We start from the raw sequence: 27,345 nt of genomic DNA, 5'->3' as shown, positions 1-27,345 counted from the left end.
GAAGATGCAACATTTTCGATACCTAACGAGGTGGATGATGAGAACATCGCAAAACGAACCAATCAACGACCTGTGAACTATGAAGTATTAGCATCTATAGATTTGATGTGTTTATTTCATTGGCTAAGTAAATAATGTACGACTAATTGACCAATTAGGGGATAGTCTGGGTGACTTTGACATAACAAAATGACAGAGGGAAAAGACCTCAGATGCAGATAGATAGAGAGGGAGAAGGAGAGATGTTAGGGAGAGTTTGCGAGAGCAGACCTTTGTCGAAATTGCAGAGGTGACTTGAGTTTCTGTCATTGGGCTCAACTCTCTGACTGAGAGCCTGATGCAGTGCTGCTTGACTGATGACCTGAAGATGAAGACGGATTCTGCTGCTGACCCCTACCAAGGATAAGTAGATATGAAAATGTGACTGTATTGCATTGCTTTTCCTTTCTAGGTACCAACTGCGCTGTTTATATAGTATCCTTAGTTAGATATTATTTTTCAAATTCATGTTCTAAATTGTTTTCGCCTGACGCCCCACTTGCTAATGCTGATCTGGATTAGATAAGGTTTCTCTTACATGACAATACTTGACAATTATATGACAACTGATTGACTGACAATTCTGCTGAACTTATGCCACTAACTGGGTTATTAGGATTGATTTTCTTATTGATTTGTGCAAATGAGCTAGACTGTATCTTAACGCAAGCTTTGATTAGATTATGTTCATGGCATCTTTTAATTAACTAATCGCGGTCTATTGAATTGAATCAAGTTTTGAACTAATCTTATGACTTAGTATTGTAACAAAAGGGCAATAAAACTAATAAACGTATATCTTGAGGTGTGGTTATTCATGGCTGAAAAGTCATGGTATGTCTAGCCTTTTGGTGTTCTTGATTAACTGTTTAATGCTTTGACAAAGGTTATTAAAGCTGTGTATTGATTATTGTGTACACTTGTCACACTGTGGCTAGGATACGCCATGTGAATCAAAAGGTTCATCGACCTATACGCGTCACCTTGTAAGCTTACTTATTAAGGACCGACGCGCTAGCAATGGTTACAAACAGCAAGGTGTTGTACCACTCCCAAGAACTCAGTGCAGATGGGCTATAACTTTAGATCACAATAACCGTTTAGTTGTCAACATAAGCAATAACAGTGGTAATTAACAAACCTTTAAAGGTTTTCAGTTACCCTTCCTCATCAGTTGTTGCATACCCAGCTCCCTCTTAGCAGTTCAACCCCATGAATGCAAGTAGTTTTTCTTTATTTGTTATTAAGTCCTTGTTAAAGTAACAATACCACATGGTGCCTTTACCACAGTCTACACCACAAACTTACCTCTTCTACTCATCTCTTAACCACACAAGCCTTCACCACACACAAAAGCGTGGGTAAGAATTTGGTATAGTGGGGTTGAAAAAATGGGGCAAATAGGTGTTTAGCAACCAGGGTTCGAAGGGAGAGGAGACTATTCTCCCCCCTCCCCCCATAAATAAAGTAATGGGAAGTGGTGAATGGGGGTTTAGGGGCTGGGAAAGTTCCCCCAAAAAGTAAGGGAAAATGATATACATTTTTTTATTTTTTGGGGAGTGGGTTAATTTTTTGTCATATATTTTCAGGAGTGGGATGGTAGAGTCCTAAGAGATAGGATTGGGGAATTACATTTGACACGTTTTATTAAATATCAAATAAATATACTTTTTAGTAGATCATTTACATATTTATCAATGTTAGATTTTGTTTTAGATTAAGTATATAATTAGAATGCAATTTTTCTGACAGGAGAATAATGGAAAACAGGTTGTTGGTGATTATTTTTTGCTAGAGTGGTTATTGATTTACCATGTATGTAATGCTTTTGAGGTGACCTGCCCTTCTCCCCCAAATGTTCCAAACTGCTGAACTTTAAAGAGGGGTTGTTCATTAATTTCTTTTTTTGCAGACTACCTGTAAAACGTTTGTACCAGTCTCATTTCTTGGAAACTTTTTCAACATTTCCTGGAAATTGTAATAATTAGAGTGGTGAGGTCTTATTGAACTAGAGTTATGGCAACACTCTATTGCATTCTTTGTTTTTGCACCTCCATCTGAACAAGTTGTGTAACAGTTCCATAGTCAACCTGTTACCCTACCTACTTAGATGGCCTATCAGGTTATCTTCATATTAATTTATTAAGGTGCCATTTTTTGTTATTTGTATCTCCAGCTAGGGAAGTTTGGGTATTTTTTCTCCAAAAGACCTGGGGATCCCCCTACTGCAGAATCCTCCTATGGTAAAGTACAGGGCAAAGTAAAAAGGTTTATTAAACTAGGAAGAAGTTAGTAAAATATGTGTATGTTAAATATTATTGTAAGTTATGTATATATTTTTCTTTTTAAATGTTCCACCTCCTGAAAAAAAAATACAGCTCTATTATACATTACCTCTAATTCAAACACATTAAATTAAAATTAGTTTTGCCTAAGTTTAAATTTAAAAAAAAAATTACCATCTAAAGTAAAAACATTTTTATCTTGCATGAATAATTGCTAAGTCATGTAAAGAATTAGCAGTAATCTGTTTACATTTTTATTAAAATGTAATGTTCCATTCATTATTTTTAATTTAAAAAACGGTTCTTAAATAATTTAACATAACATTATTTCCTTATGGGGCTTATTTTAAGCCCCTACCTTCATTATTTTCTAAGGGAGTTGCAGTACCAGTGGTTGGCCATGTGTGGTGCTTGACGTACTTCAGCTCTGGGTTGGAGTAGTTTACTACCATTGTGGGTCATTTTGTGGTATATTAACTTTAGAAATTCAGTTTGTGAATTGCAATGGGCTTACTTTTGTGGGTGGTGGCACATCCCTTCCTAAACCCCTCCTAACCTCTCCCCTTTAGTCACGAGTAATCCTCATTTTCCAACCACTCTCCTCTGTCCTTCCCATATTTAATGCTAAAAGGAATACTTACATGTGCAGAGACACTACAGTCTCTAAAGTTGGGGACTTATGTGGTACTATTTACAAGCTAGAAATTAGTAATTTATCTATGCTCAACTTTCAATTTCGTAAATGTTCCTCACTGAGTCCACAGTGTTTAATGTATCTCAGGCCGCTGGCTGCGCTAATTTCATCATAAGGTCTTAAGTTTGTTAATAATGCTGACAGTACACAACTTTTTTTTTAAATTATTTTTAGTAGACGACAAAACAGCCATTGCATCTTGTAATATGCGACCATCGATAAACCCTCTTTTGATAAGAACTCGGAGTGGGGATACCAAGCATTGCATTATCAAATTGACACTATAAACAGACTTCCCCCTTTTAATACACAGCAACTGAGTGAACACCCTCTGACCTCCTACAGCAGGATCAATCCCTTCCCCTGTAAGCCCCCCACCCACCCCAGATTTTGCACATTTCCCCAGGCACCCCCTGCTTTCATAAACTACTTTTTCCGTGCTGTGGCACCAGTTGAGGTTTGACCTCCACTCCTGAAGACTAGACCACGACTCCGTGCCCCACAACCGCGCTATATTACGCTTGGTGATTATGGCTGCTATTGCCAACCATGTAGCCTGTTGACTTGTCCAGTGTTCCTCGACAGTACCCAGTTGGTACTTAAATGGGATCATACCTGAAAATCACCTCTGGTATCATTCCAAAGATTTATGCAGGACACCTCAAGTTGGCTCTGTGCCAACTCACTTAAATTCAAAAGTGACAAAACTGAAGTCATTTGCTGTCACATAAGGAAAGCTATGTACCATTTACCAACAAATTTGTGGCCTCTGGAGAATAGCTCTACTCCAGTGGTAACGACCATGGTCCGTAACGTGGGAGTATATTTGGACAGTATTCACAGGGTTTTATAGCAAGATTAGAATTTCATCCACCTGATTTTCTTAATACTTTGAAAGATCCCACCTTTGTTCCCTAGTCAGCTGCATCTCTTAATTGTGCGGAGCTCTATTCTGAGTAGAGCAGACTATGGCACTGCTATATTTTTGGGAGCCCCTAAGTATCTCATAAAACGTCTTTTCCACATTCCATTTGCTTCAGCAAAATTAGCTTGTTCTTTTGTAAGTGGCTCTCCCACTACAGCAGCTTTGAACTCCCCTCACTGGCTTCTCCTAGCAAAGCAAATTCAATTTAAATCGCTCTCTGTAACTCACAAAACTTTCTATAATGTTGGCCTGTCCTATTCCGGATAAGCTTCCACGGTATATCCCCTCTAGATCTCAGAGTTCTGTTAACATCAATCTTTTTTTAAAAAAAAGTTTTAAAAATATTTTTATTGGCATTAAGTAATATCTTTAGGATGTTGTGATATGATGTTGTGATATGATTCAATACATTCCCAGCTTTTGGTCAACAAGATAAAGGCCCTCATTCCGAGCCTGGCGGGCGGCGGAGGCCGCCCGCCAGGCTTCCCCCCTCCGAAATACCGCTCCGCGGTCGTAAGACCGCGGAGGGTATTCCGAGTTTTCCCCTGGGCTGGCGGGCGGTCTTCACAAGACCGCCCGCCAGCCCAGGGGAAAACTCCCTTCCCACGATGACGCCGGCTCGTAATAGAGCCGGCGGAGTGGGAAGGTGCGACGGGTGCAGTTGCACCCGTCGCGTATTTCAGTGTCTGCTTTGCAGACACTGAAATACTTTTAGGGGCCCTCTTACGGGGGCCCCTGCCGTGCCCATGCCATAGGCATGGGCACGGCAGGGGCCCCCAGGGGCCCCGCGACTCCCCCTCCCGCCATCCGGTTCCCGGCGGGAGAACCGCCAGGAACTGGATGGCGGGAGGGGGAGTCGGAATCCCCATGCCGGCGCAGCATGCTGCGCCGGCTTGGAGGATTCCTTTGGGGCAGCGGGAAACCGGCGGGAGACCGCCGGTTTCCCTTCTCTGACCGCGGCTGAGCCGCCGCGGTCAGAATGCCCCGCGGGGCACCGCCGGCCTGTCGGCGGTGCCACCGCGTCCCACGGCCCTGGCGGACTTGTTCCGCCAGGGTCGTAATGACCCCCAAAGTCTTATCTCTCAAATACTAACAGAAACTTCGTGTCAGCAAGTATACTTTACATTGGATCAAAGTATCTCATATCTATTGGGTAATCGAGGCATATGAATGAAACATCTGTTGTCTCACTTGTATTCACATAGACTTGTGGACTCTATCCACGTCAGCTTATCTTATTGTTACCAGCGGTCAGGTGTGGTAGGGGGTGTGAGGGTGGGCATGTAGCTATCTAATCTGAGTGAGTTTCTGGAATAGGTGGTGCGGGAAGTGGGTGAATGTCTCCATCCCATTCCCAAAGAGGAGGTCTCCCAGGTCACCAGGATAATTATAGCAATGTTCTGCCAACCCAACCAACAGAGGCGGGTATTTTAAATGGAACATACATCAAACACACTTATGTCTCAGTTAGTGTGGCTAAGTCTGGGGACAGGCCAGAGGGCAACAGGTCAGGCTTGTTTCAGCAATATTGGGAATCAAGGTATGGCACACATTTTCTGGAGTGGTGGAGGTGGGGGGGTTGTCTCTCTCTGTCTCTCTCTCATGGGCTGGAGGTGGGGTACCAACACTTGAGTCTTCAGGTATATCTTGGACCGTGCCACCAGTTATTACCGTCATCCAAGTCGTCCACTGTCAGTCCACTTTCAACATCCTTGGCCAGGCCCGCCTCTCAAGAGTCACTCTCTGATGCTTCCAGGTCTCCCATCTCGGAGTCTGTATCATTCTCTGGATGTTACCAGTTAGTTAAAATCTGTCCACAGTGCAGCCACTAGTCGTCTTCATATGCCCAGACCTCTTCTCGACCACCACCCACATATTAACATCTTAGATAAAGTCCAGAAATCGGGAACCCGTTTTACATTTATTAGGTCTAGGAAAGTTCCCCAGTATGCATGCTTCTATCATACATGGGGCAGTGCATTCAGGTGAACGATGCAGGCACTGAAGGACCACCTGCCACTATGCCTGAAGAGTAGGGCAACTCCAGGTCATATGCTCGAAGTCAGGTCCAGAGTGTCCACATCTTGGGCAACCTAACGGGTCCCCACCATATATAACTTGCAGTCTATAGGGGTGTAAGGTACGTCATTTATAAGAAATTAAATTGGATATACTCGAGTCTCGTATTACAAGAAACCTTCTTAGAATATATGCCAATATATTGCTCTATGTTTGTCTGTAAACACCCTACCCAAAATATCATCCCATCTCATTCGTAAAGCCGTCAACGGTTTCTGTCCCATATCATTTAGGCACTGATGAAACCACTTTATCAAAAATCTAGCTGAGTCCATAGGTAGCAGTAATTGCAGTACAGCATGTGTAGGTGGTTCTTCCTTCCCACAGTCACATATGTTGGCAAAGGACCATACCATTGCTTCACAACTAGGGAATTGCCCCCTGGGCAAGACAAAGGGCCACATTATGACCCTGGTGGTTGCGCCACGGTTGGACCTCCAGCACTGCCAGTTTACCTCCACAGGAAGGAACAAGACCAAAGCTGATGCTGAATGTCTGCCAATGTTCCTAAAATGTTACATTAGTAGAATGATTTCATGCCCACTGTATAAAACATTCTTTGCTTGAATCTCAAACTTGTGTAAAGCTTTTATTAATAAAAATGTATTTCTTTCAACACTTGTTCTTTGCTGTATCTCAAGTAAACAAGGTCATCACATGTAGTTATCTGTTTGCCAGGCCGAGCTAAAAGTGTCAAATGTTTCTGTAGAATTACAAGCTTCTTTTGTTTAAATGATGAGTTTAATCTGTGTTTTGTACTAATCATCTGGCAAATGGGCATCATGCATGCTTGGCAGGATAGGCAATATAATTCAAAGTTGCTCTAAACAGGGCGCCCCAAAAAAGGACTTGCTCAGGGCCACAAAATTCCTGAAGATTACAATGCCTTCTGCTCTGTACGCAGTAAGACATCTCTAGACTTTCAGGAAGACTCTTAAAACTTTGATGTACACCATTTAGCTTCTTTGGCCTACTCAGTTCCTTGATCACCACTGCTGCTGAAGGATGCCTTTTCTAGATAGCAGTAGAAACTTACAAATTACATAGTGTTAGACCTGTCAACCTCAGGGTGATCTCCCCCCCCCCCCCCAAACTTTTCGCGGGCCTAATTTTTGCTGACTTTAGGACCCTCACACTTTACCACTGCTAACCAGTACTAAAGTGCATGTTCTCACTCCATTAAATATGGAACCATTGACTTATCCTCCAATTACCATATTTTATTTACTTATAAGTCCCTAGTAATGTGGTACTATGTGTGCGACTGGGCCGGTAAATTAAATGCTACTAGTAGGCCTGCAGCACCGATTGTGCCACCCACTTCAGGAGCCCTTTAAAACATGTCACAGGCTTGCCACTGCAGGCTGTGTTTTTAACTGCCATGTTGATCTGGCAAAATACACCTTTTGCCAAGCCCAGATCTTCCCTTTTTATACATATAAATATCACCCCATAGGGTAGGCCCTGGACAGCCCATAGGGGAGGATCCAGTGTATTTAAAAGGTATGACATGTACCTTTATGTGTTACATGTCCGGTAGTGAAAACTCCTAAATTTGTTTTACTGCAAGACCAATTCTTTCCATAGGATGACATTAGAATTACTTGTCACATTTTATAACTGCAGTTTTCAAATGGAGACAGATAACCAAGTTCATGTTTGGTGTCTCTGGAATCGAAATTTAAAATCATAACTCATGGTGAAACTGGATTTTAAATTACAGTTTAGAAAATAGCAATTTTAGAAAGTTGCCATTTTTCTGCCTTAGCCATTTAATACCTGTAGCCTGTTTCTGGTCACATGACTCGGTGTAGCTGACAGTTGTACTTTGTGCATTCCTCCTAAACAGTCACACACTGTGTGCCTGAAGGTGACATCACTCGCAGGATGGAGGGGAGGAGCACGGCACACTTACACTTGAGTAGGTTGTGCTCTGCTTCCACACAAAGGGCTGTATATCCCCTGTAGTTACTTTGGAGCCAGAACAGGAAGGGGGGAACCTCTAGAAGTTTGTCCCCCACTTCAAAGGCACAGCTGGACATAAAGACTTGACCTCACACCCTACCACCTCAGTACAATTCTGGACCTGTGAGGACACTGCAAGGAAAAAGGACTGCTGGGCCACCGAAAGACTGCCACTCTGCCTAACTGCACTCTTCTGTATTACTGCCTTGCTGTGCTGCTGCTTTGTTGTGTTGATCTGCTCCCTGCTGCCCTCCTGTCTGGGTAAGAGGGACTGGGCCAACATCCCTTGAACTCAGATTGACTCCAAGGGCTACTTGGCTGGCCTCCTGACTTGAAGGCTTCAACAACCTTGCACCTGGACCTACATTCTGCCATCTGTGAATCTACCCTGCCAAGTGGTGCCACTGCAGTCTTGAACCCTTATAAATCAGCCTAAGTTGCTTTGCCAGTCTCTTTGGATGCAGCGGAAGAGACATCTCCTCTGCTGTGTGGCGCAATTCCAAGTTGAACCGAAGCACATTCCCTGCTGAGTGGTTTGGACCAGTAACAAAGATGTACATCACCCCCTCAGCCTGCATCACCTTCAGAACTGCAGGCTGTTGTATTTCTTGTTAACTGCAGCATGACGATAGATCCGGACTCTGCATCGCAGCTCCTTGGAACCGACGCATCACCCGGACTGTGAGACACATCAAGAACTCTGGATTTCACATCACAAGCCCTCGTCAACGAGATCTTTGACGGCGATGCACTAGGACCTCACACCGCAGCCTTGCCGCATCTTGGAACTGATGCACAGCTTCGGCTGTGTTAAAGATCTTCGATGTGAATCCTCACAACGCTCCGCAAACCAAGATTGAAGGGACTTTGTTCATCAGGCTTAACTGGGTCCCTGTAGCCAGCTGGCGCTCCATTGCAGTCGGCCTGAACTTGTGGCTTTTTTCCTGGTCTGGTCCGACCAGATAGCCACAGTTGGCGCTTTGCGCCTTTTGGTGCTACATTTACTAAAGTTTTTAAAATTTAATATCTCAGGTTTTACTGACTGGATATTTGTAGTTTTGGTCTTGCTTTATTAATTAAACATGCTCTACTTTCCTAACTATATTGTGGGCTCCGTTTGTGGTGTGTTTTCACTTAATTACTTTTTGAGGTGCTGTACCACATTGCCTACGAGTTAAGCCTGACTGCTGTGTCAAGCTACCCGAGGGTTGAGCGCAGGTTAACTTAGGGTTTGCTTATGACTTTACCCTAAGAAGAATTGTGGGTGCTGCTTAAGAAGGTTTTCACCCCCTCAACCAGTAACCCAATTTCTTACACATAGTAACAATTAATTTCAACCTAATTATTGCTCTGGAATTTTTGTTTTCAGATATAACTTTCGAATCTTTACTTTGTGTAGCAAAAAGAAAAAAAAACACATTCCAATCAAATCACATTTTGAGGGCATGCATGGTGTATGTTACATACACAGAATAACAATATAATGTGTAGTAAAGGTAAGAGTGGTAATGGTTGCATTGTAAAGTACCACAGTGCAAAGGCATGCCTGGAATCGACTGATATTCCTTGCTACTTCCTCCATTCACAGCTCCAAAGGAAGAAGTGGCCATTGTTCACGGTCAGATCACCCTAGCTGCATCATTAATAAAGTACCATAGTCCATTTTATTGGAAACCTCTTACTATCTGCCTTTTTTATTGCTTGCTTTATAAATGGAAGAATTAAAAATGGACTTAAGCAGCCAGATCGTTTTAAGGCAAATTTATTTTCAGTTTGGCTATGTATGTCTCAGATAGACATGAGTAAAATAGATGTTTATCTTCACAGAAAGTGTTATGTCTGTACAGATGCAGGCATATCCCACAGTCCATGAGCATTAATAGGGGTCCTACAAAGGCCGGCAATGTTATTTGCAGTGCTTCAAGATTCACACAGTAAGTAGTAGGGCTTTACAAAGTAGTAATTTGATGCAGCAAGTCAAGAGGACCAACACCACTGAAGTTGATACCAAACGTTGGATGGGAAGACCCTGTTTCACTTGAGAAAACATACGTTACATTGCAGAGGCTTTAACTACATCAGTTAAGGTGAGGAGAAATAAGGTAGTTCAAGGGTATCTTTAGTTAAGAGAAAATCATGAACACTTCTCCTTTGTTTATAATATGTAGTTTTCTTTTCTTTATGACTGCAAAAATAACTTTAAACAGCTTTCAGCGGGATTGCTTCTTGTATTTCTAGCTCACCTCCCTGTACATTTGATATCCTTCATTTCAAGACATTCACACAAATCTGTGAGACCAAAGGCACAATAAAGATATGGTGATCATTTGAGTAAAAATAATACATCATTGTATGCAAGAACATTACGTTTTAGATTATCAAGGTCAATTAAGGAAAACAAAAACGTTAATGAACTGCAATTTTTTCCAATGTAGTTTTTATTATAAATAGATGCATTCTTTTATTAAAATGCAACCCGTATGGCAGCCATTGTTCTAGATAATACTTCAATTTAAACAGAGTATTTGAGAACCTGTAACTCTGATGCTGCAATAAAAGTGTGCTAACAGCCTTGGTTGTTTTGTTTTTATTATCGGCTGTAAAGTCTTCATCAACTTCATTACTGCTGTGTTTTCTTTTCCACCCAGTCAAGTTCATTTGATAAACAATGTAATTTAACATTATGAAATCTATGTTTCTGATTTACTATTCATCGTCTACTTATGGCAAATAAGAAGCACCACCACAATCAATTCTGCAAACATACAGTGAACATGTTATGGCAGATACCAAAATGACAGACATTTAAAAGTGTTGAATCCTTTTCCTATCAGGATACTGCATCATTGAAGAATTTGTCCTGAAGCAGGGGTGGATAGAATTAAAATAGAGTGGATCATGGATTTATGTCTGTTCAGAACAATCTCTAATATGGCTGCCTTGGTCTGTTCCCTTCTGTCTAGCAGCACCAAAGAGAACACACTCTACTACAATATGAAAATGTATTTACAGTACTAGGAAATTCACAAGTAGAAGAAGAAGTTGGGCAGGTGATAGCAATGGAAGAATAAGCATTTATGAAACTTTCACCCAATCTAGTTTTTCTGTATGCAAAGGAAGATCAATGAGATTACGAAGCAGAACCTAAATTGAGGACCATCCATATATGAACCATGTCTCACTTCTCTTCTACAATAGTGAGGTAGTTTAGGGAGAGGAAAAGAAGGCTACTTCCAGTGTATTGTACTGATATACTGCAATGCAACTGTTACTCTAGTTAAAGTAGCCAAAATTAAATACGAATGCACAACTTTTCCTTATTACAATACAGTTTCTTAAAGTGCAAATCAACTCAAATGAAGAACGCACTTGAGTATACCAGTGTTTAGACACCACTGAGTTAATGTGGATCAGACACAATTTATCAAACAATGGCACTTCAGCTAGGAGGGCTGTTATAGAGCCCCATGTGATGAATCTGAACTCTGGGGCTGCACAAGTCAAAAGATTCTTGACTCAATTTGCATATCAGAAAAACAAGATAATTGCGCTGCTTGCAAGAGATGTGTGGTCTGACAACAGAATTTAGCTTTTGTGGTTTAAAAGAAAACATTTTTTTCTTCAAATTATGTTTTTTTTCAGAATCAAGATATGGTAGATAATCCATCATCACAGAAAGGTTTCAGGGTTATCTTATGGATCTATATGTAAAATGTATTAAAAATAAACTTAAACATATGGCTTTCATTCATGTGGAATCAACTCCTGCTATAGAGCATCAGCCACTTTACAACGAGTATTGCCAGTATCAGCGTCATGTTTCCTGAAAGAGAACAAAAATGGCAATTATTCAATAGGTTTCACAGCGCAAAGATACTTCATTTATATCAATTTGAAATTTTCAACCCTTAACAGAACTTCTTTGAAAGAGATATGGTGGCCTAAAATGAATACCACTTAAACAGGTTTTGGAATAATGACCAGGTCACATACTACTGATAGCATATTAATGGTCTATGAGCCCTATTGATGGAAAGGACAATTCCTTTCCTTTTCCTTTGAAGAAAAGCAGTTGTAACTGGGGTGTGGTAGACTACTGTTACCCATGAACGCACTGAACATGCTGCATTGATGACAGTTAATGCCTGAAAACAAAATGGCCTCAGCTGTCCAAAGGTTTTGTAATCAATACATTTAAAAAACAATTTACAGTTGAACATAACATTATGCAGCGGTAGATTCAAAAACTGAATTATAATAATCATAGTCTAAAAGGTTGTCCAGCAAGCAGAATGTGCGAGGCTCTTATTCCAAATTCAAAATCCCACCTATTGACCACTCCACAGAAAAATGAACAGCCTTCAACATCACTTTCAAAGAGAAGATTGACAAAAACAAAGGATGGCACACCAAAACAATCTGTTACCACTCTGGTACCTCTTCAGAAATACTTGTATACCCTCTCCGTTGAAGGCCTCCCAAAGCTCTGACTATCAGGATTTCATCTTATTAATGGGGTTTTCCACCAGGGTCTGTAGTGAAAATCATTATCAGCAACTCTCAACCTTCTGCTTTTGCATTTTCCCCTAAACACCGAAGCCAAGTTGCACCCTTACACCAATAAAAAATATCAACCTTCTCTCTCACCTATCATTCCTGTGTAATCATGGATAACAGGTGCCACCAAACTGTTGTGTTTCACTGCAATAATACTGTGGGCGCTCTCAGTAGATCCCATTACCACAAAAAGGAAACACCCTAATCGGAGATGAGGTGCCCCTGATGCCTTCTTTAGCAAGTCATGGTTTTTAAGCGGGGATCAAACAAACCAGTCAATCGCTAATTTGCAGGTGATACAGTAGACACCAACTCTTAAACCCCAACTCAACACGCACACGCTTTGATTAGCATTTCACGGTTATACGAGTATTTATTTGTCAGTATTTGTCCATTTAAAGATACCAGAATAATCATGATTGTTAAACTGCTCAGCAGATAATATTCAAATTACGGTGAAGGTTAAAAGGCTCTAATCACATTTCATTGGGAATCCCTCACCGGCTGTCTGTCCCCTACCTAATGTCTATATAATGGTTTCATTCATCCAACTTAAATGGCTGTATTAATTGACTAAGCTTTTACTATGTCAAGCCATGTATAGTTTTCTCGAATACCTTATTGTGCTGTCAAGAGCACAGTCAGAATTCAGCTCTTCAGCATCTCCTCAGCAACTCGTTCATGTGTCAAACCCTAACCCAACCCCTACCCCGTTCTTTACATACTTTTATAACTGATGGTCTTTGTATTGGAGGGGCCGAGGGTCACTTATGCCAGACCTCTACTTAGCTACAAAGATGTACAACCATTCCCCTTTGCAGGACCATACAGAAGCTAGTACTCCTTTTCCTCATCGCTTCAAAGACTGATAACTATAAGGTTATCTTTCTTTAAAGCTCCAATTAAAATGCATGCACTGGAGAACTAGAAACATGTTCTCCTTTGCCTTGTTAGTTCCAATAGTGTAAAAAATTGAGTTTCTAAACTAAAAAAATACCAATTGAGCACAAATTTGTTACTATCATGCAAACAGTTTGTCTTCCTTCTTAGAACATACGCCTATTCACAGTCTCCAATATTAAATTCTGCCATGGTACATGCAACCAGGCCTATCTTGCTCTTATGATTCATCATCATCATCATACAATACTCGTGCCACACCCAACAAAACTTTGTGAGAAGATACACAGCAATGTCCTCCTTCAGAAGCATCAACCAGATTTCAAGTAGTAAAGCACAAAGAATGCACCAATAAGGTGTCAACAACATGTTCCAAATCACAATAGCGGCAATCACTGACTACATGTACCGGTTGATGTCTCAAATGCCTTCCATTAGGCCCTACAAACACTCTCCTCAAGAAAAGGCAGTGACTGTATAGTCATGCAGTAGTTCACCTATAACTTGAATAGGTTCTCAGGCAGTCAGAGGAAATCCTTGAAATCTGCATGTATTTCTGTAACCTGTACTATACAAGAGGTGAAATACTATATCAAGTTAACTTTAATTTTCAAATGTAACCCCTTGGCATAGTTCTAGCACACAACGATGTCAAGATCCATCCATACGTGGATGGCACCTGCTCTAAAAATATAATTGGTCAGCCACACTCCTATTTGAGCCCAGATGTCAAAGGATGTTTATTTGAGGCTCACCCCCGTAAAATAGAATTCTTGCTCTTTGCCAGTAGCAGCAAGCAATAGAATCTTCAGACTGAGTTTTCCGTAACAAAGGTTCAGAGCGTAATTCCCTATCTACTTGTGTCATATCCCTAGTATTCCACATTGACACCAACCTTGGCTTTACAACACATATGCAAATGCGAAATAGCTTGGCAACAGCTATTCCTGCTCCGCAGTGAGAAGGCATTTTGTTTGTTAACATGACTAACCTTGGAACAGCCATCAGAAATATTAGTTCAACATCGTTCTGGATACAACTGCATACTGATCAACATCCACAATTCTCATTTAGTCTCCCAAAAGAGCATCCTAAGAATGGTAGCATGCCTGACTCAACGACTAAAGAAATACAACTGGAACTCTCATGCTCAGAGACCATCATTGGCTCGCTGTTCCTGTCAGCATTATCTTCAAAGCCCATTGAAAGTGGTTAACAATACTATTCTAAGGTGTCTGCCATGCAGGGCCAAGATCTCAGGCGTTCCATGCATCTCCTGCAACAGTGGTAGGCTTGAGACCAAACAAACATAAGAAAGAGAGACAAAAAAACTTGCTACACGTGCCATAGCTTGACTCCATCCAGGCTCAAATAGGAGAAGCTCCATCTCTTCTTCACTTTCTGAAGAAAAGTAATAACGTATCTCTTCATGGAACATTTTTTCTGCAAGCAGGTGGTAGTTAGCTACTAATCCGCAAGAACCCTTCCAGGCTATTACATTTTTTATCCTCGATTCAGCTTCTCATGTGCAGCATCCTGGTGGCTCGCAGTTAGGTTCACATTCTACATTTACTATATCATACACACACCGCATGCTAGGTGTTGTTGTTTCTCAGGTTCTTATATTCTTCTTGTATGACATCTTAGAAGCCATATTTGTGAATCCACAAACTAAACAATAGGGTCCCTCTTGAAATAGTTCCAGGATTTATTGAGTCTTTAAATTGAAGGCTTCAGAGCAATTCCAAGTGCATTTAAGATATGATTGGTGTTAAGGAGTCCTGCTGCCCTCCACGACAGGAATGATGGTATGCACTCGTAGGATTTTTCTCAATTGCACATTTGCCCTCATATCCCTCCCCTTCTTTGGGTCACGTTGAGCCTCCAGTGCCCAACTTTTCCCCCTGTTCATCCCTCTGGACTGTGCTGAATGGCAAACTTTCTGCTACTCCTGCTCCAAGGGTTTCAATAAACTAGGTGTTTATGGATATATGCCTTGTGACACTGCCGAAAAAATAGACCTTTTCCTTATGCATAGTTCAGCCAGGTACTACTCTCTCCATAGTCATGAGCCAAAGAGTGACACACCTGACAAACACCTGAAAAACTTTGGTGTGTCACTATTCTAGTCAGACATAACTATGGGTAGAGTTTAGAAAAATAGCACATTGATGTCAACGCTGTTGCTTGGGCCTTTGGGAGAATGTGATATGGGACATGACCCATCTTGAAATTTGTTCTTCCTTTATATGCCTCGATAAAAGCAGGATTTGATTACCAATTCTTTTGTATCAATGTAGAAGCTTAATTCTTGCCTACAATGAAGTGTATAACATCTTAAATCTTCTTATGATGGATACGATAGAGGTTACAATGAAAATAATGTTTTTTCTGAATTAAATGTAAATAAGAAACAGCCTTTGGAAGAAAGACATAGCTAAGAGCCAATCGTCCTCAGTGAGGAAAGTGCTGTAAGATAAAAGTTTTCGGAGCACAAAGGTCAGGCAAACTTGCATTAGTGGCACAAAGGGTTGCGTCAAAAAAGTTAACAAGCTCTAGTTCCACAAGAGCATAATATCTGATTTTTGTTAAAAAAATAAAAAAATAAAAGTTTAGATGGCCCGATCAAAAAACGTGAAGCTGTACCTAGTTTTCGGAAAGTTTGATCAGATAAGCGTAGAACCAATAACCTACCTGCTAGAGATGCTTTATCTATGTTTCTCTTTCGACATTCTTGAGCAAGGTCACTTGTAAACTGTTGTGCATCTTTCTCTTCAACATGTAGCTGGTTTATTTCTTTTGACGTATGTGGTCAGTACATTTCTTCCATTGTGTAGCATATGTAGATTTGACAGACTGTCACCTTATGATGAAGATTCACAAACCTCTCAAGAAGCATATATGGATGTCATCCTTTCATAGTACAGCCTTAAGGGCGAGGTAGTTTCCAGTGTTAGATGAATAGACTTTCTACTGGGACAGTATTTTCTCTTTCAATGTAAGTATCTTTAATGGACACAGAGAATTCCAACACACGTGTTCCACATGTTTCTTGCTCAACTCTGCCTTGTCCATTTTGTTTCTATGCAAGACCTTTCGTATGACTTGAAATGGGGGTAAAGTGTAACACAAGCAAACTCCATGGCAGCAGGAAAATGTCTTCATGGAATTCATCTTACACTGTAGAGCTCAGAATTGAAGGCAGTTCTTGTTGACAAATTCCAAGTACCAAAATGGCTTGAATCACTGCTGAGGCTGTATGCCACTCAATGGTGACCAGTATAAGTTTGCTCGATGTGCCACCTAAATGTTGAATACTCCTGTCAGAGTAATCAATAATACATGGATTTGTTTGCACTGTGCCCACTTCCATACTTGTATAGCTTTTCTCCAAGCAAGGCTGGATCCCACTCTGCCCCCTTAGTTTAAACAGAATCTAACAATAGTACAGCTGGTCAAAATCTACACTAGTCTTTTCAGCAACAACAGAAACCAGAGCTTTAGAGCCAGTGACTACTAATTCTGGGCCAACCTGCTGTAAATGAAGTGCCAATGCAATGCAGCATGGAAGTCGGCCTTGGTCTGGAATACCGATGCATATCCAAATTTGAATAAATGGTGTGATCTTTGGACACTATCATGTACTGGGGCTTATAGACTGTTTGCACTAATGCTAACACACAAACTTGAGTAACAGCAGCAGAGGGATTTCGGCCTGGGGGAGGATCTGCAACAGAGGGTGGAGGACAGGGGAGAGGGATGATTAGTGGAAAGGAGGGGGTTGAAGAAGTGGAATTCAGTCACTAATGCTGTCCTGGCTAAAGCTAAAGTAGCAACAGGCTGTTTCTCCTGAATTATTGTTAAATAAATGGTGTAGGCGAACATGCAGGAGGCCTCAATTTGATTTTATATATGGTATGACTGTTCCCATCTGTTGCATTACAGAGTGGATAGCAGTCTACTAGATGAATGATGTACTAGATGTGCTCACCTACCAATCAGTGATGGTATACCGATGGATGTCAGTGTTTAGTATTGAAAACACTAGACTCTTGTCTGACAAGTATTTAAATAACTGCTTCCAATGGCTTCTCAGGTACTACTAGAAGCACCTCTTTCTCAATCTTGCTTGCTGAATTAATCAACAATAGAGGGATCATTTCAAGACTGTTACCTCATAGTTGGGTCAAAGAGATCATCTACAAACTGCAGTCTTCTTGAGTCTATAGTTTGCTTGCAAGGATATATCTAGATTTACTGAACACTTTGTAGTACAATTAGATTAGCCTCCTAACTGAGATACATCACAACCAGGCCATGTGCTTTAATAAGGAAGTAAAATGTGTTTTTTGTTGATTCGGTTTGTTATCACCTTGAAGACTCTTGAAGCACAGGTCATTCACAGTAAATGGCCTGCACGCTGGAGAAACTTCCCTTGCATGACAAATCACCTATATTCTCTGTGGAGCACTCTAAATTAGTAGAACAAGTGATCTATCTCAGTCAGTGACATGATCCAGTTTATAGTCCTAAACCTTAAACATTTGTGGAAGTTCTTATCTTCAAATTGTTGCTTGTAAATAAATTTGTTTAGGGAGTAAAGGTCAAGACTGATCCCAAACCTCCTTTGCACAAGACAAGGAAGTGTCTCGGCATCATAAAAAGGATGCATTTCCACTTTGTCCATCAAGATTTTTGTGGGACGGGAATGAAGGCTGAGCACAGTAGCAGAGTCTAGGATGATGTAATGGAGTACCCACCTTGTGTTATTGAAAGCATCCCATCCTGCCATCCAGGTCTCAAAGCAAAAGAGTGAGGGCTCAGCAGACACTTTAGTTAGTGCTACAGAAATGGCAGGTGCACCAGCAGCTCCCATTACTGAATTTGCATCAATCAGCAGGTAATCAGAGCATTGGCAACTCCCCAAGCCCATTGGTACCTTCAACTAAATTCTTATGCTGAGTGCCTGGCACTTAAGCAATTTTCAAGTAGTGCCCCACAGCTTATGCGTTCCAGGTCATTACGGAGAGTTTCCAGTCTTATGCTTTTGTGTATCAGCATAATACATTCTGGATAGTGCTGTCCTGTTTGTTTTTTTCCAGTGGAACAAACTATACTATCACATCTGATAGCAAGGATGTATAAGTGAAAATGTCAGGACTGGAAAAAGTACCTTCTCTGACAGTCGGGTGGCCACTACAGTGCCAACAGCTTAAAAACTGTTGCCTTCTTGGAAGGTTATTCTGCACACTCCATCAATGTTTTACTTTCTCAAGGTGGCCGCCAAGTTGATTTTAAACATGGCAACTCTCTGGAACAGCACTGTGCATCATACAGTTTGCACAACAGCTTTAAGATGGCAGACCTTTGATGCTTAATTTAAAACACAAAACTAAAAAAAACAACTATTGAAAGTATATGGCTGCCATGTGTAGGCAGTAGGTTTTCTTCATTTTCATTGAAACTTTCTAGCATGTGGTTGCAATTAAAACTAAATCACACCTGTTGGAAAAGGCTAAATATATTGGTTTTCCCAATACCTGTTAACTTTTAGTTTGTTTTACTTCATTCTGAAGTGACCTAAGTAGCTCCTGCAATTGTGACATAGCATCATCTGAGTTAATGGTGAGCTGCTCTCATCCTGGGAGAACTTAGTTTGTATCAGTCAATTTGCCTTATATTTGGTGAATTAGGAGGGAGTGATATGCCGTCCTTGTTTTTTTCTTGTTATTCACCTGTCTAAAACTTGGCAGCAACATGGATCTCAACACAGCAGGGCTTTCTGGGTAGGTAGAGGACAAACCGAAAAGTAACAAGCATTTGTAATGCAATAGGTCTCGCATTTTTTTCAGTTAGAGCTACTGTCATCGTAAATTCATAACTGGACTTTTCATGCCGTATAAACTGGTCAACCCTGAATCATAACTTCATCTTTTCCTGCCATATAATTCCTGTGACCCAGCATTTAAATCAACGTCCAACCTCCTGACTTCAACACACGTGCTGTGGGGTTCCCAGGGGTTGTGTCTAGTCATGGCATGAGTCTGAATTCCTTGTGTGTTCAGGAGGTGTCAGGCAACAACAAAAATGTTAAGATAACTTTGGTGAATAATGTTTTTGTGGAGCGAGATCAGCGTTTAGTTCACTGGCAGTTTTCACTCATCATAAAGTAGCACAGAGGGTTACTGAGCATGCTGCAAAGAACATGAACCTAGCTTATTCACAGAATGGAATTTTATGAGTATAGCTGTGTGCTACTGCTTTTGTCACACAAATCCTTATGTTACTTGTGGAATTTCTGACATGGCCCTTGGTGCTGAGCTGAGGGGGTGGAGGATGCTTTGAATAAATAACACATTTGTTTTTACAGTACGATCAGGTTAGAAGGGCACTGTGTTAGTGCCCTTCCATTTCTAGTGCTCTGCAGCAATTTTAAGATCTTTTTAAGAGTTTCTCATTGCTCAAATGAATATCTGATATTTATGTGTTTCAGTTTTCTTTATTGCTTGATGTGGCTAGCGAGAAAGTGTCATTCGTAATGATTGAAATGTCACTGATAATTACACTGAAATTAGGAAAATGTCACACCTACCAATGTGAAATCTTGACAGCTATGTCTACACATTTACAATGTGAAGACAATATTAAATGCACTATTCTACACATGCAAGAACAAAAAGAATACTCTAGAAATACTAGAAAAGACTGTCATCGTGCACACTTTCACATCAAGAAAATCTTGATCCCATTAAATGTGTACAGAGTAACCCTCTCACTTAGCCCAACACTAGGCCACTGATCGAGTTATAAGCACCTGCACTTGTTTTTTCCAATTTTAAAACTGGTTCAATGGGATGCTGAAGCAGCAAGAAAGTGATATACATAAAGGAATAAAGGCCCGAGGTTTGCACGAGTCTCAGTGACAAGAAACAAGGGATCCAGGGTGAATTAGTAAATGCTGGAAGATGACATACCTGGTGACAACCACTGTCCTAGAATAAAAAGTAAAGCCCATGGAATGTTCTCAGACCAGAAGTGATAATTTAATCTGTCCTTGGGCTATGGAGAGAGAAGTAGGTACCAAGGATGCCCCGAAACTCACCCTCTGCAGAAAGTTCCCTTACTGGATTCCTTGATGGCACCCCCAGGGAAGCAGATCCATCCGTGCTCAGAAAGAGCTCTCTTTCCCACTATCCCCATGCATTCCTTGCCCGTTCAGCAACTTGCTTCTTTGGTGTCATCGGAATTAGAAAGACAGCTACGAAAGGGGAGGGGCGGGATAAGTTGTGTGGACCAATCATTTTGAGAGAACGGTTGTTGTGTTGATTGTTTTAATACGGACAGAGTCAAAAGCCAAAAAACATTTGTTCTCACGTGGAATTGAAGATTGCACTAACATTCCATAATCGCTATAACTGCTAATTATTATTTGACAAAAAAAGCAGAGAAATTACCTACGGAACAGTCCATCGCCCTTCTGATACATACCAACTATGCAACCATGGTATTTAGAAGCACAGGTTATGTTTACATTCATGCTGGAAATAGCCTGCATTTCTCAGAAGTCTGCAAACATAACATTAGCACCATACGTCCAAGTAATATATTCTTGTAAGTGATCATAAATCGCAAAGTAATGCATTGTAAAGCCACATCTTCGTTTCGTGGTGTTTCAAGTTTTAGGAGATGTTTCTCGTAGTAAAACTGCAACTGTCAGGGACTCTTCTAGCGTTGGTGCAGCAGGAGCAGTGGCACCCAGGCCCATGGATGTGAGGGTCCCTCTACACCCAAATTACAGCTGTCCTTTACTATGCAGCCAGAAGGCAAGGGGCACGTTGCCCTTTCTTGCACTGGCACTCAGGGGAAAACCCTTGAAAGCCACTGGCGACTGTAGGTGCGGGAGGGGGGTTCTGGAGATGATTCTCCACCTGACCAAAATGGTGTGATCCTGGGGGAAATGGCGCAATGGCTATTTACTGTTGTCCGTTGTACCGCACGGAAGTGCTTAGAAATGACACAGACATCATTGTTTGCTTGATTTTCAACCTTTAGAAATATCCCTCAGGTTGGATTAATTTGAAAATAATCTATTTGGGCTCATAGAATAGTATGCATGAAAGAACCTTTCATTGTCCGTATTAGAAATATGGCCAAGAAAACAGGGAGAGACAAAATAAAACTAGGGAAGAGAAGAAATTGTGGACGGACAGACAGAGGGGTTAAAAACACACGTGTGGATGTACATGCATCAGATGAACATTATAAGATAAAATACAGCAGAATGCACAAATCGCAGCATGAGATCAGCCGTGGTGGTCAGCCTTGGGTTAACATGTGTCAATGTAACCAGCAGCGCCGGCATTCTACCAGATGTTCAGTCTGAATGGTGGGGAGGAGATGTCATGAGGAAGTTGTTCATGAGGGACGTCTCGTGACACTGAAATGAGGAAGTGACAGAAGAGGGGGCGCAGACAAATGCAAGGCATGCCGTGCTTGGAAGCCATCTTGGAACGGGATACTTTAGTTGTGGGTAATAAGAAAAGCAGTTCCCACGCGACGACTAAGGGACCATTACACTATGGGTTTATGCTAGTTAACTGATACTGTATATACTGCTCTTAAAAGAATTAAATACAGTGTAAGTACAATTAAAATTGGACATCATTGAAGGTGATTGAAAACAGCGCGCACTTGTGCCGCGAGCACATAGAAGCAGGTGCACCCTCTTTTTCCCTTTGACTAATCGACATCAGCACCTAAAATGTAATTTTTATTTTCAATTGACATAACTCTTCAATTACTGGTGCCCATTTTTTGAGTTTCAGGTTTCTCTTTCCCACAAATTTGTAGAAGCTTTTACTGTGTAAATGTGTGCGTTACACAGCTGCCACCCATGGTTAGTTTACAGAGTACAGTTCGCAACCCTCTCAAAACTCTGTTTAGGGTAGGGTGACCAGAAATATAAAGCCAGAAAGAGCGACGGCGAGCTGGCTCTGGAACAGCCCCTCTGCTGTTTTATATTTACAGAAGGAGCTGGTGGGGAGGAGGGAGCTGGCGGGAGGAGGGACTGAACACACCCACAGTGTAAAACCAACCAGCAAATACTAGGGAAAATAAAGTCCCCTACAGAAGGGATAAACAGGACGCTGCTCCCTTAGAGAAAAAGTCAGGACAAAGAGGCAGAACTGATCACTAGCAAACAAGCATTTTTAAAGGACACTGCAACCAACAAATTAGATAATTTGAACTTAAAAGTATACAACACGTCGAACGCTTATGCTCGACCTAAAAAGGGAACTCCCTGCTTTACCTATGCCAATATCTCACAATGGGAGTACTGCCTGGTGCAGAACTTTAAACAGGTCCAGATGTGTCAAGGATACAGTTATGTTGCAAAGTAAGAAGACTGATTACAAATAGTCATAGCGTGATAGTCTCATTGTAATCCAAAAACGGATAAGCTCACCCGTCCACTAATTTCACCTCCCAAGGAATCATGCAGACTACCACCCCAGTGTTTGAGATTTTTATATAGACACACTTTGCATTACAAGCATGATATCTGTCACTAGTAGAATGCAAATTTAGAGTACTCGGATTAGTACAACTGGGCCTCACACTCAAAGAACTAGAACAACTGCCTTGAGCACAACTGGGTAACAGAATATTGTAGCTGACATATACATGTTTTCAGTTCCTGTGGCAGTTTAGACAACACTCACTTTCACTCCTACCACAAGCACACCTACCCCAAGTACTGCTGTACACAGGCACTCCTTTCACTTTAGCTCCCTACAGTCCAGGGTCCTACTCCTGGGTATTGGGGCACTTAAACCATAGGTGCTGAGTTAACACCCAATCTCTAGGATATAGTGGCCAAGGAGTAGAGAATGTACACCAGAAAATTGAGCATATGGAGCAATCATCTGGGGCCTTAAGCAACTGTAAGCCCTGCATTAAGACAGAGCTTTACCTAACTCCCTTGCCTTGGGTGGTACATGGCTCTTTTAAGGAGGAAAGCATGAGGGATAGGCTACCGGAATAAATGAAGGTGGGGAGTTCAACCAAGCACTGGCAATATCTAGCGATTCAGCAACCTTTCCAGAACTCTTAGCACTCGTGATCAGGTACAGACCTGAATTCTTACCATAATCTGCATTAAGCAGAGTTCAAGTCTTCCTCTTCATTGTCCTTACTCCGAGTGCATTCCTTTTACATTTTAGACCCCCTTTGCTACAAAAAGGTCCCCAGACACTTCTTTATGTACAAAAACAAACACGACTATACATGGTAGGAAGACAAAGATCAAGGTTTGAGACTTGACAAGATAAAGAATAATGACCAGAAAGTCTTGGTGGTAATTGAGTCCACACTGGCATAATGGCTACAATAAAATGGTGCACACCATGAGATCTACAACAATAAGTTTTTAACAGTGAAAATCATCTTGGTCTTTGAAGATGCTCCTTTGATAGTGGTCTCTCCAGTCTACCAGTGTTCCTGTTAATCGTCCCTTCTTGAATGCTTGGGAAATGTAATTTCCTCCTTTATGCCAATGTGTCCACTAATGCAAAAATCAAATTATCTTATTACCCTGGGAGCCTGCTGAGTAATTTTAACAGCAGACCAGAATCCCAGCTGCATCAATTGTAGAATAAAAATGAAACTTCAGAGGCAAAACCTTTGCTCAGAAGACTCTGCATACTTTTGTCCAAAGAAAGAACATGGAGGACCTGACAGCATAAAGTCTATTTAAGCTCTCATACTTTTTTGCAAGAGGAAGTCCTGTACCAATAGTCTCTGGCCAACTGAAACTGACCAGAGGAAATACTACATTGATCAAAACCAGGTCCTGCAGCCCTTTAGTCACACCAGCATTGGGATCCAACTGATAAAGACTGAAACCACTTTGTGGACATAGGCTCCTGCAGACATGGTATGATCAGCCCAAGATTAAATGTAAGGTACTAGTGATTGGACATATGTAAAACATTTAATTCTGCTAATATGGAGCTGCTGGGATATCCACTATGTTGTGAAGTCCCAGCCATCTGACTATATGGGCGAACTTCCATATTCAAGGAAGCACGAGAATGAGTGGCAGGTAGCCACTTGTGTGGATCCTAGAGGGATCACTAACTCAAGTTGTTGGTAATGTACCCTTTCTGCAGGGTGACCCCAGATTTTTGCCTTCTGTTGCTGAACCAGTTTTGTTGGCCATCGGACTCCGTGCACTTTACCTATCTTGTAACCAGTGGTAAAATCCTTGCACTCTCCCTATTTAACACAGTAAAATTTGTACACAGCTAATTTGCACATTTACTTTACTTATAAGCTTTTAATATGTGGCACAATAGGTACCTTTGGCCAGCACATGACATGCTGCAAGTGGGCTGAAACACTCAGTATGGCACACACTAACGTGGCAGTGTAGGCATGTCTCCAGGCCTGCCCTTGGTGGCTGTGAGTGCAGTTTTCAACTGCCATTTCGACCTGGCAAAATACATATTTTGCCAGGCCCAACTCTTCCTCTTTAGTACTTATAAAGTTATAAGTCACCCCTAAGATTGAGCCTAAATGCCCACAGGGAAGGGCACATAGTATTTGAAAAGCAGGACATGTAATAAATCTAATGTTTTCCATGCACTGGCAGTAAAAAAGAACAAAGCAGGATTTCACTAACGCAAGGCCAGATCTCACATAGGAATATACTGGGATTCATTGTAACAGCTTCTTATGCTTGATTTCAGTTTTTGGGCAGCTAGAAAGAAGTTTCAAGGACTTGTATTTGAATGATATATTTGAATTTTATATTACTATTTTGAAAAGGACACTTTTAGAATGTTGTCATTTTCATGGCCAAGACAAATGTGCATTTTTTCCAGTGTCCAAGGTCACCTGACTGTTGCATGACACCCCTTTGATGAGATGTACATTGCTCCCAGTCTTTGCACAAAAGGCTTAGAGGACAGCACAATAAAAATTGCGTTTGGGAGAAACATTGTCATGTAATCTTATAGTCAGCGCTTAAAGAGCATAACTACATGAAAATAGAATGGGATAAGGTAATGTAACCATATATTTATCTCCTAGAGGACACAGTGCATAACACATTTTCAAGGCTAGCAGGCCTATTGCGTGTGGTTACAAACTTGACCCATGGAACAGAACTTCTCCCAGTTGTAAAACAAAAGTTCCAGCCACAAGAGAACTTACATTGATAATAAATGGTGGTAGGGGGTTATTAATTTGGAGTCCCAGCTAATATAGTGTTGAGATTCAGAGATGGTGTAGACAGAAAGCACACTGTGTTCAATGTTTTGAAGGTGCCCCCATTGGGCTAGGACCACCACAGGCTGAGTTGTGAGCAAAATTGGTTTGTAAAGGTAATGCCTTGAAAAGCATTATGGGGAAAGTTTTGGTGGCAGAAATATTTTATTATGTTGATATGACTGTACTCCTTAGAACAGCCCCTATAGGACACCACAATGAAAATAGCTTTGGTAAGAAACATGGTCATGTAACTATATGGTTAGCCCCTAGAGAACATAACCACACTAAAAGAAAATGGCAATAAATAATGCAGTGTAACCATATATTTAGCCCCTAGAGGCATAGCACATTACATATTTTCAGGGGCAGCAAGCCTATAGCAACGATATTACAAACAAAGCCCTTAAAACACAAGCTATTCCTAGTTATAAAACAAACGTTCTAGCCATGAAAGTGCTTATAAAGCTACTGAGTGATGGGAATGGTTTTTATTAACCTAGTGTGGGGACCCAGATATGGTCTGGACAGAAAGAGTGTCATGCTGAACGTTTTGGTGGTGGACCACTACGGGCTATGTTATGAGCAAAATTTTTTGAAAAAGTAATGCCCTGCAAAGCATTATGGGGCAAGTTTCCAGGGTGCAGTGAATATTGTAGTATCGGCTCTCCTGTTGTGCAGGGAGAGCCGCTTTTGTTTTGAGGATTTCTGTAAAGCATTTACCAATCTCAAGTGTTTCAAGGGGAGAGCCACAAGAAATTACTCTGAATAGTTAACTGTGAACAATGTGACCAGCCCTCCAATACAGCCAATTGAGTTCATGCTGTTGTGCTTGTTCATGCTGTGAGTGCCATGGGCGCCATGCAGCATGAAGGGGGTGAGGAGCAAACAAATAGTTTGCCCACACTGAAGTATATCAGCAATCGTTTAGTAATCCATGTAACAGGGGCAGTCTGCAAGGAGTGACAAAAACAGCCTCAAGGCGGAACTAAGAGCATTTACCAATGACATCAAGTGATTTCTGAAAGGCAAGCCCTGGATCGAATGAAAGTGATAGCCATGAGATTGGCATGGCTAAAAACCCACAATACTTACAACAGGTCAAAGCGCTTGTGCTCTCGACCTAAAAAGAGGACCCACAGCTCAACTTTTCTAGAACGCATGTACCCACACAGCTGCATCAAAGGCCTTGGCTGTGTCCAGCATGAGGACTGCGGCAGGTTTATAGACCTCACTCATTTATTCTATGTTTTGGAAGAAGTGCCTCAGATTATGTTTATTCTTCCTAACTTGAATGAATGCAGATTTATTTAGATGGATTAATTACCTTATTGTGCACAGAAGTAATTCACTAGCACCTTGGTGTAGATCTTGGTCTCAAGATTTAACAGGAATACAGGCCTAAGTGATTCACAATTAATCTTGTGTTTTCTCTTCTTAAGTACTATCACTATTGTACCACCCTCAGTGCCTACCTTCCTCAAACATTAACAGGAGATGATCTGCAAGTTTATTGGAAGGATGTTAAAAAAGTTCAGGTCGCAAGTTATTGCGGCCAGGGAGTTTCACTCTATTCATCTATATGATGACCTTTGAGCCAATATCCAGGATCTCTTTATTGGTTGTGGTGT

The 27,345-nt window shown here is 41.2% G+C and overlaps 1 protein-coding gene across 8 annotated transcripts in view; it reads right to left on the bottom strand.

The window, feature by feature from the left end:
* Nucleotides 1-9,784: 9,784 nt before the first annotated feature.
* Nucleotides 9,785-27,345, bottom strand: part of LOC138299904 (membrane cofactor protein-like) — a 439,137-nt gene continuing 421,576 nt past the window's right edge. For 4 of the 8 annotated variants that reach the window (XM_069238613.1, XM_069238615.1, XM_069238614.1 and 1 more), the window contains one exon: nt 9,787-11,810. In XM_069238613.1, coding sequence (XP_069094714.1) covers nt 11,746-11,810 — 65 coding nt within the window. In that variant the 3' untranslated portion in view covers nt 9,787-11,745. Of the gene's footprint in view, nt 11,811-27,345 lie in introns of all 8 variants that reach the window. The other 4 variants (XM_069238612.1, XM_069238618.1, XM_069238611.1 and 1 more) reach the window with 3 other exon arrangements.

This window comes from Pleurodeles waltl, chromosome 6, assembly GCF_031143425.1.
Source record: "Pleurodeles waltl isolate 20211129_DDA chromosome 6, aPleWal1.hap1.20221129, whole genome shotgun sequence".
Classification (NCBI taxonomy): domain Eukaryota; kingdom Metazoa; phylum Chordata; class Amphibia; order Caudata; family Salamandridae; genus Pleurodeles; species Pleurodeles waltl.
Note: the sequence above shows the minus strand (reverse complement) of the source record. Positions and strands in the feature narration are given on the sequence as shown.